Here is a 12,629-nt window from a genome sequence, read left to right as displayed (position 1 = left end):
CCTTTGACAATCCTTTCCTTTCAATCATTTTTTTTAATAACCAGTAAACAAGATATTCTTACTGGACTTATTTTTTACCCGCATATTATTATCTAATTTTCTTATTAACTTTTATTTTACCGCCTCGTCATAAAAGCAGAGCAACTCCTAAACTTGTCATACATTTAATAAAACAAACCATCCACTTTAACAAGAAAAATGTTTTATACCAACTATAAATTATTCTACAACTTGAAATTAATTATAATAAAATCGCAACTAAATTAAAAATAAGTTCATATTTTAATAAAATCAAGTTGCAAGTTAAAATTAAACTTTTCTATTTATAGAATAACAAAATTGATTCCATTATTCCTTCTTCTTTTTTTTTTCTCTCTCGTCCTCCAGTTATCATTTTATCTGGCTCTTCTCCTTGTTTACTCGCCCCAGATGTTAAACCATAAGTATATAAATAATTTCAAAAATACTTACGCCAGACTTGTTTCAATCAATTGTAAACTATATGACCAAAGAGTACTTTAGACCCTTCACGCGTTATCATGCCTACATGGAACAACCTCAGACCAGCATGTACTCACGATACTTATAAAGATACAATTTTACCAAGGACTTATCAATATTCAATTTAGTGAAACAAAAAAGAAGATTCATATTATGGTCTTGTATCAGAATTTTCTTCTGCTGTTCTCATGCAATGGCATCTTCATCGACGTTCGAGATTATTGAGAGTCTTTTGAATACACTCGAATCTCGATTCAACATTAGTCGGAAGCAATTTGCATTGAAATGCGAATCGATGATTCCTGCTCATCTACATCAGCATATATTTATAAAAATATTCTGCATTAACTATAAAGATTTGGTTGGATAAAAATTTACATTAGATATCTAATATTTTCATTAAATAAACATTCAAGTAAAAATTGATAATTTTAATGACATCTCTTGACAAAAATTACAGGGGTTTATTTTTGCTGATATTAAATTATTGGGAATACTTATTTACTTATGAGGAAGGTCAGAATATTTATGCAATCCAAAAAGTGAAAGTTTTTATTATGTTTTTTTAACATACGTGTGAAGACTTTCACATAAACAAATAAAGAGTCGAACATGTAATTTGCATTGCTCCAAAAAAATTATGGATTATTACAGAATTGGAATGAAGTTGTTGATTATAGAATCAACAGGACTTCAAAGGAATGAACAAAGTTATTAATAATTAAAAATATTTATTTGGTTGCAATTCAATTAAATAAACCAGTTTCTTACCTTTCGAGTCATTAAATTATTGTGGAAAATTATAATTAATAATTCACTGAAAATTAATTATTTTCTTATCAAATTCAGTTTCTTTATTTTTTATTATAAATAAATTATTTTATTGAAATGCATTTCGATACATAAATATTTATATTTATTCAGTTTTGTAAAAAAATAAATGATAATGAGAGAAATTGCAGAAAAACATAGCAAGAATGTCAGACTTTTTATTAAAAGTTTGAATATTTATTGTATTTTTTTTTAGCTATTTATGACTTTTTTAAATAATTCACGTCTACGTGGTTAACTGTTCATTTAGAAATCATAGATGAAGTAGAAGCACTATGAAACATCATTCTTCAAAATCTATGAATGATATCATAACAGGAAAAGAAAAGGTAGTAACACTCACATGGTAGTTTACCTTTTTGATCATGAGGCCACATTGGGTCGTGAGGATAAGGTAACCCAGGATAAAAACACTTACTTGTACACGCTTTCCTCTCTCGTGTATAATGGAAGTTTCCATGTTTTTGCGTGAACACCGCAGCCGGTGGACTTAACAGAGTGGAACTTTATTGCCACTGGATCGTGATTGATACGTGGACTCCATGTACAGGCTTTAGACGCATCTCTAGCTATTCTGTCTCGTTTCCTTACTCGTAAAAATATGCTAAGGGATTTTATTCTTCCGTGTTTGGTTATTCTGCATAAATAAAATCAATTTCCTTAAAAGTTATCTCTACATTCACGGTACTTTGATCTTTATCCTTCGATAAAACTATCGAAGGTTAATAATTTCTTATATTCAGTGATCAAAAGGTTTCGTTGAATCTAAGAGAAATACTTCTCACGTAAAGAATTATTTTTATGTTAGTATTATTGTCAGGTGCTCATTAGCAAAATGGAAATAAATTTTCATGCAAAGAAATAATTTTTACTCTGAGATGAATGTAAATTTAAAATATTCATTGATTCTTTGAAGGAATTCATTCATTATTTCATATTTCATTCATTCTTGACTACTTTAAATGATGTGCAATATTTTTTATGCATAATCTATCTCTTATTTAACATTTATAAATAAAAAATATTCTATTGAATGTTTATTAATAGATTTATTTATTTTCTGTTATAGTTGTACAACAAAGTATGTTGGAGAATACTGCCAACATTTGAATCCTTGTCACAAAGGAGCACGTTGCCAAAATGGTGGGTCATGTAGAGTGAAAGAGAATCCAAATGGAACACCATCGTTTACCTGTGATTGTCCGATTGGATTTAGTGCAAGTCTATGTGAAATAGCTCTTGATAATGCCTGTGATTCTTCTCCATGTTTAAATGGAGCTTCTTGTATCCTTCAATCTCTTGAAGATTATACTTGTTCCTGTGCTCTTGGATTTACAGGTAAATATAATGAATTAAATACTAAATAATTGTTGATCAAGCATGTTTTCTAGGCAATCCAGATCTTAGATTGATGAATCATGCGAATATAACGTGTGTCTGTTGAAAGACCTTGTTCGTAATAATATATAAAAAAAAAGAAATAAAACTAGTGTGATATAAAAAAAGAAAGAAAAAAATCTTGATAAATGCTAACTTATAATAATCAACGTTCTATTCATTCTCTGGTGATTTGCGTAGGTAAATTCAAGGCAAAGTTAAAGCAGATTACGCGATCACGTAAAAGCGCCGTTATATTCGCATAATTATTTAAAGTTGTGTTAGCCAGCGAGGTGTGACTAGATCTTATAAAAAATCAATCAATATCTTAATTACTAATATTAGCCGTGAGAAAATATTTGATTTGATAATATTTTCTTAACTCTTTTTTTTCACATTAATTTTCCAGTTTAACTTTAAAATACTATTCTTATAAATAAAAATTGTCATGAAAATAACCCTACCAAGTAATTCATTATTTCTAACTCTAGATGAACAGGTTGCCATTGATAATAAGCAAAGTAATATTAAATGAAAATGGCTAATAAATTATTTCACATTTACTTTTTATTTCATCATAAAAGTAATGTTTTATTAGTGCATGACAAATCTAGATATTTGTTAGTAGCTGGATAATGACTTGCCACAACTCCAACGAGGATACTTAAAGATCCTGTTTAAAGGGAATGCCATAATAGTCTGGTAATTAGTCCTACTAATCAGTAAGTCAGGATGCTTGAATCTGGTATCTAGATCTGGATTTTAATGTGTATTTTTAAGACTTATTTTCCGTTGAGGCTTGGAAAAAAATATAATTATTATTTCTGATTTCAGGCAAGCATTGTGAAAGACAAGATTACTGTGCTTCGTCGCCATGTAAGCATGGAGCTGAATGTCGTTCTTTAGACAATGGATATAAGTGCACTTGTGCTCCAGGTTTTACTGGAACCAATTGTGCTGATGATATAGATGAGTGTGAAGAAGACCCTTGTATCTATGGATCCTGCCATAACACTCATGGATCATATACGTAAGTACATCTATACCAGTTATTATTGAGATGTTGATCGTTAAATACTTAAATAGTTTTCAAGAGCAGCATAATAAGCATATACTTCCGCATTGTTAGATGATTTAAATCGCATAGTTGAAGCTCAAATTAAAAACTTTTTATATCCGAATATGGTTTTGATTTGATACTTTTGATTTATAACCTACGATTACTTTTTCGTCCTTCCGCTCTCTTGACGTCTATTCTTCTCAGTGATTATTTAAACCGTTGCGGGGGCTTGCGCATCTTCATGACCGTTACAGATGATAGACGTAGTATAAAGTAATGGTACAATTGTAAGAAGTCATGGCAAAAGTACAGAGCAGAAGACTGGGACAACGTGGTAGAGGGCATGAAGATGGTGAGGATGATGAACGGTATGAAGAAAGAATTGAGTAGCAGAATTACTATTTCTCTTTTATTTTTCATCTCTTGGTGCAACATGAACATTGTACACAGGAGTGTCGCTCGATTTCGCCGCAATTACCGATTGATCACGGACCTGATGCACGATGACAGCGGGTGGAGTACTATCCCACGGACGATTACAGATTGAACGTAATTCGACGCTTCAGGGACAATGATAAACGTCTAGGACATTAAGAGCATTAGGCAATTGAGTCGTTGAGTTCGAATGATGAAAATCAAATGAAGAAAAAGTTCAAATAAAATACGAAAGAAAATTGTACTAATAAAATCATCAACTATGTAATGCAATAAAGGTTGGAATGTTAATAAGAATACTGGAGAATATTTTCAGCTATAAAAAGTAGCATTTTGATAGCTTTATAATTGGATAAAAAAATATTAAACAAGAATTGATTTAGTAAGGCTGAATATGATACATGGGAATTTTCTAATAAGAAGATAAAGTTTTCAATATCAAAACAGAATTTGAACAAGTAATTGAGCGGTAGCACTTTATGACAGAAAATGTGAAGACGTGGAGGAAGTCTACGAGAATATATGGGATGATAGGATAGATTAACGTGGCAATAAATATAGCCAGTTTGCTACCCAATAATTCTTGAAGGTCCTGTTAATAATGTTGGAGTCCTGATGTGTCTTCACTAGCGACTATAAGTATCGCACAAAGTATCACTCCTGCCACTTTTATATGCTTTTACATCATCAAGGAAATATTGAAGTCTCGTGAACACCCAGAAAGCTTGACTTAAGGGTTATAGCTGCTATATGGAAGCTCGTGTAGCTTACTCGAATCACCAGGTGGATCCAATATAGCTTCAACTATATTATTAAATAATTATAGCAAATCAAGGAGCGACCTTATGTCGACGATATCGCCTAGCTGAGCTGATAGGTTACACGGTGCTTGGCTATATATCCTCACCAATTGCACTCACGTGCTGCCAATGAAACACGTCGGGAAGCCACTGTGGATCTTGCTCCCACGAACTTTGTAAAATAGTCTCTAGACTTGGTGTATAAAACCTGCTTATTCAACGCCTTCTAGCCAAAGCTTGAACCACTAGCTGACCAGTTGACAAATCTAGTTTTGATATAACACGTGAGTGGCATTAATTAGACAGGAATTTCAAACAAATCATCAAATAAGGCCTTTTATATTCATATTACTACACTTACTATTTATTTGTTGGATTATCATTGTCGCCTGGTTTTCTGTATTCATAAATAATTACCACATAAATCTGTTTACTTGCTCTATAAAAAGTATCAACAGTTCAACCACCTATGTTTTTATTTTTTTTATCAAGTACAACTATAACTTTTTATTTCTTATGTAAATGAATTTATAAATTTTTTACATAAGAATTTTTGTAACTTAAATGATGTAATCATTTTTTTTTTTTGTTTTTTTAATATTTTAAAAATCGTTTATCATTCTTTCTTCAACTTTAGAGATGAATGTAGATCATGAATTTGCGATAAATTATTTCTTAATGTCTTCTCCGGTAATCCGTATTTTGATTGATTTCTCAAGTTCCATAAATTTGGAACGTAATGTTTCAAATAATAATCAGTAAATTCATTATTTAAAAATTTATATCCAAAATTCAATTAAGTCTTATGAAATCGATGAACTAATAAATATTTATTAAAACTGTAATATAAATTAATAAATTTCATAATTCTTGCAACTTTGAAGCAAAATTTTTGCATAAATATTCTATAAAACGTCATTTAATTTCATATTTCAATCATAAAAAAATCATTTACTTGTAATTAAAAAAAAAATAATATCAAGTGTTAAAATATGTTTTGGTAATAAAGAAAATTGGATAGTACTCGTTATATATTTCGTAATGAATTTTTTATATCAAGGTATACAAGGTATGCATGTGGAGACAGGATAATTATAATTGGTGGTCCAGATTCATATGAAGTATAGCTTTAGATATGTATAAAGAGTATGTAGAAGAAGACGAGAAAAAGATAATCTAACAGGCGTGGGTAATCGATGCTCGTGGTCTAATTATCTACAAGGCGTGTCGACGTACCACATCTATCAATAATCGCGTTGGCACACGCCCGCCAATAATAATCAATGCTCACCTCGTTCTCGTCCCTTCGCTGCAGTGGAGGTGATGAGAGGTGATTCACTTTTCCAACGGTATCGATGAGAATTATTAATTCGTAATTAAATCTCTTAGATAGACATTACCTAACATGTAATAGACATTAATCAATACCTAAACAATGTTTTTTACTCGTAATCTTCATTTAAAATAACTTTCTTTGTTTTTTCATTAATTAAATAGCTTGAAAAAATTTTTAATTGAATGCAAATGATGAAGAAAAATACAAGAAGGTCGTTTATTACAGGTTATAACTAGATTTTTGCAAATATGCATTTGCAAGTGCATCAGTTGTCATTTATCTTAATTTGTCTTGATGTGAGAATTGAAGAGTTAAGACAAAAATGTTATGGTGGAAAATTAAATTCTTTTGATTATGGAAATATGTTTCAGATCTTGACCTTAAAGAAATCTTTTCATGTCTGATTACGGTGCATGTGTATGAATGAATATTTATATTGACAGTCAGATTCAAGGTGCAGGTGTCTAGTGAAAGGAAAAAATCAATTGATTTTACTTTTTTAGTCCAGGGACAGTAATTTATTTATTTTTGTCAGTTTAACAATTTATAAACAAAGGCACAATTAATTTTTTAAGTCCATCTTAATGCACCTGGAGTGTAATAAATGATTACTCTTTTGGAAGTAACTTAAGAGTGAATCAACATGACAGAAAATCTTGGATTTTTTACTTGAAGTTCTTTATAAAACACCAGTAAATATTAAATGACATTAAAAATAATATCTTGCAAAAAGAATATTATAATTAAACGTTTAAAAAAGGAATTTATTATAAAAATTGAAGTAGACAAAAAATAAAAAGGTTATTTTTAAAAAAACCTTGTTTTAAATGGAATTGATTGATTCATTAAATTGTTCTAAAAATAAATAATTCATTCAGTCTACAGTACCGGAAAAATCAGCAATGTTAAATATTATATTTACTTACATCTAAAAAAAAACCACTAAGCGAATTATGCACCCGGAAAAACTGCAAATATTAAACTCGCGCATCAAGTGAGAACAATGACAACGACTGATGTAATGATTATTGGGTCGCTTCAATTCAGGCAATTACGGTGGGAAAGCGGTCGGTCCTGGGTTCTGTCAATGAGCGTGTTAATCTGACGTTTATATTTCTTACACTTGGCTTAGTGAACATTACATCACACATAATAAACATTTGTAGATGCGTAGGATTTCATCAAGTTTAGCACAAAGCACAGGTTGATGTAAAAAGTAAAAATTTCAACCTCTTGTATATCACAAAACAAGTATCTCTTATTATAAAATATTTCTCTTGATGAAAATATGATTTAAACATGCGAAGAATTTTATGTAGAACATGATTACATTCTTATAATATATATAACGAGTCCATGGAAAATGTTATTTCTCAATAGACAATTATTTATTTGTAATTTATTTTTTATCTAAGTAGTTTGTTCATACTTTTATACATGTTATGTAGGATAATTTTATAATGACTAAATTATTGCAAAAAATAATCGTTAAATGAAGTAAAAAAAAATTGATGAAGTATTTAATATATTCAAGTGTAGAATATGTGTTCCATCGAAAAATATGATGAGCTCATAAAGCCGGTCTTTTAGACAGTCTCTTTCCTCGTGCATCCAATCTTCGTAGCTTCTTTTCACGATTCAACGTCAGTTAAATGGAGGCTTGAGTCTTTAACGGGAGAGCATTAATTTTCGGTAGTACCGCTAATGACAAAACTGGATCCTCCTTCAGTTTTCCATCGAGCCTTAATTACGACCCTTGATCATGTATTTCAAATATAAAATAAAAAAATGGTTTTAAGAAAAAAAACCTAATTGCTAAAGGTACTTAAGGAAAGGAATCAAATCAATTCCTTTAAAGGGTTTGGACTTTTGTGGTGGAAGAAAAGGAGAGGAAAGATAGAGAAACTGTCGATTATTCACAGGTACTGAAAGAGTTGAAGGAATAAAGAGAGGAGGGAGGAAGAAACAGGTCTTTCGCACGTCGAGAGGCATTAAGCCTAGACACTGAAGTCTTAATTGGCATAGGAAGCTCGATCGCGTGCCTAATTAATTAGCCCTTTGGAGGGGACAATAATTAATTATGTAGAGAGCAAGAGTAAAAAATTCTAACGACTAATCCATCGGTATGCACAATCTTTCATCACTTATCAACTCTTACGACCTTTTCTGCATGAATTCGCCCATTTACATTTGGCGAATTGACATGATGGTATTTTTTGGAGTGTTGAACTGATAGAACCCACTGAAGCGCCTTTTAATGCGAATCTACATCCGTCCCTGAAAAGAACTTGTGTCTGGTTTGAAAGTAAGGGGAGAGACTGGTTCTTCGCATCGACCTGACATATTTTGTCGAGGCCAATTCGGAACCCACCGTTGCCTGTCCACTCTACATCATAATGTGAATCACTCACTTTTCAAAGATATATAAACACTACCCTTCTCATCTAACTATTGTATACGCACTCGAATACTTTATATGTTTTTATACTGCGGTAGATGATTGAATATAGGATCTCGTCAGTCGAGAAATTCGTCTGCAAATATAATACCTCCTGAAAAATGTCAGTGCAAAATTTTCAACATGTTGATTTGTTATTTTAATATTTTTGTCTGTTAATTTAATACATTCCTATGATTATGATTATGATGTCTTCCTTTAATGGATTTGAGATATTGACTAGATGAAAAAATAATATCATGTTAAATAAACACATTTTTTTTTCACTCTTAATATTATCATAAAAATTTTCACTTAAAATGATCCTTTTAAAAAGACTATTAATATATAAAATTAATAAAATTGAATTCAGTCATCTAAAAGGTCAAGATTGCTCTTACCAAATTTTTATAAATTTATTTTAAGTCGAAATAAAAACAAAAAAATCCAACTCTTTTTATTCTGTCAAAAGTCAACTGCAAAAATAATATTAAAATGTTTATTTAGATTTTGTTTTATTAATTTCTCGATTTTTGTTGTCGATAAAATAACCCTTTACAAATTATCAAGTCGTGTTCAATACCGGTTACAAATCCATGAATTAATTAGATGAGCCATTTTTATCAGGAAATACATGAGAAACATCTGAGGATGTCAAAGAAGGGGACATTGAAACACCCTTGTGTCAACTTTGGCTAAGGGTAACGTCCTCATCCGAGTGCACCCTGGCGCGAAACAAGCCAGAGGAAGGGGGAAAAATCCGGTCTATTATATCCCCTTAAAGTTGCCACCCCCCCTAGAGCGCGACCATATTGCGTGTATTTTTTAACTCTAAACTATAAACACGTGAAAATAAAACTGACTTTTGTCGCAATAAAATCCATATTATATATCTGTAATTATCCGCAAGCATAAAATGTATAAGATATGTAATGAAATAGATTTTTAGGTGTTACAAACAGTTTTGCAAATGGTTTGTGCTGAACTTATAAAAGCAAAGGAGTAGGAAAAAGAATGAGAGAAAAGAAAGAGTTGACCTGCTGGGGGTGTGAGAAAGAGAAAAGTAGAGAAGGAATTTTCATCTTTACTGATCCTGAGACTACACTTGAATAGAAGAGAGAGAGAAGAAGGGGATTGGGCCTAAGCCGAGGTTAAACGAACTTTACCGAACACTTGTGGAGCTCCCCCGGCGGAGCGCGCGGGAACTTTCTGTTAGTCTGTCTCCAGACATTGATTCGTGTGCCTCGTTGTTTCGTTGCTCCCGGTATTTTTTTAATTATTTGCATCATTTTATCGTAAATAGTAACCCCGGCAGTGTGAGTTCATTTATTACGTACAAGTGTGACACGTGTGTAAGACTTGAATGCTCCAAAGTGTTTTTATAAATAAAAAAAAAAATAGTCGAATTTTATAAACAAAACCGGATCTAGATACTTTCTACTTGACGCATTTTTTTGTACCAACAATATAATACATATTGTTAATAATAAATAAACAGTGTCACAATATTGATTGCAATGTAAATCAAGTGACTATTGAGATTTGGCAACACCTCTTTGACTTTTTTAATCCCTTGCCAGTGGACCCCGTCATGGATACCACGTTGATCCGTCGTAACACAGGATAAAGGCAATTTGAACGAGTTTAGGTGCCTCGAGAGAGTATCTCTATAGCACCTACGTCGCATGAACGCGACGGTATCACGCATAAGAGTGAATGAGGGGGCTGATTTAAGTGATTATTTGTTCGACATTACTCCAATCCTCATTTTCCGCGTTCTCTCGCGGAAATTCGAGATAAAAAGGATTATAAACAATGTGGAAATTTTTCTATCGGTTGGAAACATGATGATTCCAGGAATTATTTGAGTGACAGTTGATGATAAACTTATTTTTTATGATAACATATAGAAAAAACGATCTCTCACTGCGACGAAACTGTGATAGTTGATGATATAAATTCATCTGAATGAGTAAAATATTAAATTATTTTAGTTAATTTAGAGAACGTATATAACATAGTGCAATTTATTCAAGTTCATCCTGGATATAATAGAGTCGTGATAATTTCCTCGTGGTGACTTGGTGCAATATATGAAAGAATAAAAAAGGGAAACGTGAGAGTGTACGTGTTTAAAGTGAATATCTAAGTGCAAAGAAAATTTAGTTGATGATTATAAATAATTATAAAATAAGATTTACAGTGTAAATATATATATATATATATATATTTTGCATATTTATTGAATGGATCTTATGGAAGTGTTCGCCCATGGGAAATGGATTACACTGGTGAAATCGTCAAAATATGAGGAATACGTTCTGGGATTTATCTCATTGCTTGAATCTCAATCAAAATGAGTCTCAAGATTGTGTTTATAGTGCTCCTTCTCGTAGCGAGTTCGAGGTTCGAATTTTTATCTCTTCAATCCATTATTTCTAGATAGACATTAAAATTACCCTCATTTACATATTTACCATTATTTTTTGACTTATTCTCATTTAAACCACTAAAACCTTCTCTTTAAAAGTTTTCAAAAATATGTTGAATTATGATTTTGATTTAATTTTATTTATTTTTTATGAAAAAATATTCCAAGTCCTGTTGAACCGTCACTGTTTGTTTGTGGGATGAAAAATAAATAATAAGATTTTATTATGGGTGAGATAAGATGCAATTTGTGGTACCGGAAAAAATATTAATAAGTAAATATAATTGATGTCAATATTAGATTTCCGTTTTAATTATTATATTAATTGATAAAAAATAATATAACAGGTTGTTTATAAATAGTTATCCTCCTGAGGACCGTGAGAAACCGTCACAGATTTCAGATATCTTTGATTGATTTGACGACTTCATGTTAATAACGACGGATATTATGTGGAAAGTCGATATCCCATGTGATATTCGACATGCGATATCTATCCAAAACAATGACTGCATTGTGGAATTAAATGAATATTGTGTCCGGTGTTATTGATTATTATCAAACTTTATATAATATTACATATAATAGCATGATAATTGTTCATTAACTTTACCTACTGTGTGTACTTAATCATTTTTTTTTCTTGCTATTTTTAGATGCATCTGCAAGACTGGATACACCGGACAAAATTGCGAGAGCGAATATATACCCTGTGATCCGTCGCCTTGTCTAAATGGAGGATCATGTCGTCAATTGGGTGAACTTGAGTACGAGTGTCACTGTCCTGATGGTGAGTCATAATTATCTTTAAATTTGAGATGTTTGATCATGATGAGAGACGCTTAAATTTTCATCAATTATATGCTTGGTGATCCCACTTTGATTCGTAATTGGAGTAAATTATTTTCAAGTGATACTTGGGACAAATTACCTCAATGACAGAAAAATGTAAAGTTAAAAAATTCACTTAACGAGAAATGATTACTTAAATAACCTCAAGATGATTAAAATATTGAAATAAATTATTCTTAACAGGAAAATGTATTTTAATAATTAATGAGAAAAAAAAAATCGATTTAAAAGTCTTTAAGACTTGAAAGAAATTGTTATAGGTTGAAATTGATTAGTTCTTTAATGGATGTCATATTTTTCTTTAAAATAATTTGTTTGATATTGATGATCAATTAATCATAAGTAATGTTAGGTAATTTTTAAAACTATCTATTCTCCAATTAAATGTTATTTCAAGTTAGGTAGCCAAGTATATAATAAACAATCCATTTGGGAACCCTTTTTTTTACTGCCTTCCAAAATCATATAATTATTATAACATTTCCGGAGAAAATGAATTCCTTTTAAATTTGTTGTTTTGAATGATCAATTAAATTTTTAATTAAAAAGGTAGTAAAATGATGATTTGA

At 30.9% G+C, this 12,629-nt stretch overlaps 1 protein-coding gene across 3 annotated transcripts in view; it reads left to right on the top strand.

The window, feature by feature from the left end:
• Window positions 1-12,629, top strand: part of N (neurogenic locus Notch protein) — a 110,377-nt gene that overhangs the window by 44,590 nt on the left and 53,158 nt on the right. For 2 of the 3 annotated variants that reach the window (XM_035092412.1, XM_035092410.1), the window contains exons 3-5: window positions 2,402-2,670; window positions 3,544-3,739; window positions 11,865-11,998. In XM_035092412.1, the coding sequence (XP_034948303.1) occupies window positions 2,402-2,670; window positions 3,544-3,739; window positions 11,865-11,998 (599 nt within the window). Of the gene's footprint in view, window positions 1-2,401; window positions 2,671-3,543; window positions 3,740-10,007; window positions 11,184-11,864; window positions 11,999-12,629 lie in introns of those variants that run through there. The other variant, XM_035092413.1, reaches the window with a different exon arrangement.

Source organism: Chelonus insularis, unplaced genomic scaffold (genome assembly GCF_013357705.1).
Source record: "Chelonus insularis isolate UGA/USDA-ARS -01 unplaced genomic scaffold, ASM1335770v1 contig_93_pilon, whole genome shotgun sequence".
NCBI classification, from domain to species: Eukaryota; Metazoa; Arthropoda; class Insecta; order Hymenoptera; family Braconidae; genus Chelonus; species Chelonus insularis.
This window is presented reverse-complemented; position numbering and strand designations above follow the sequence as displayed.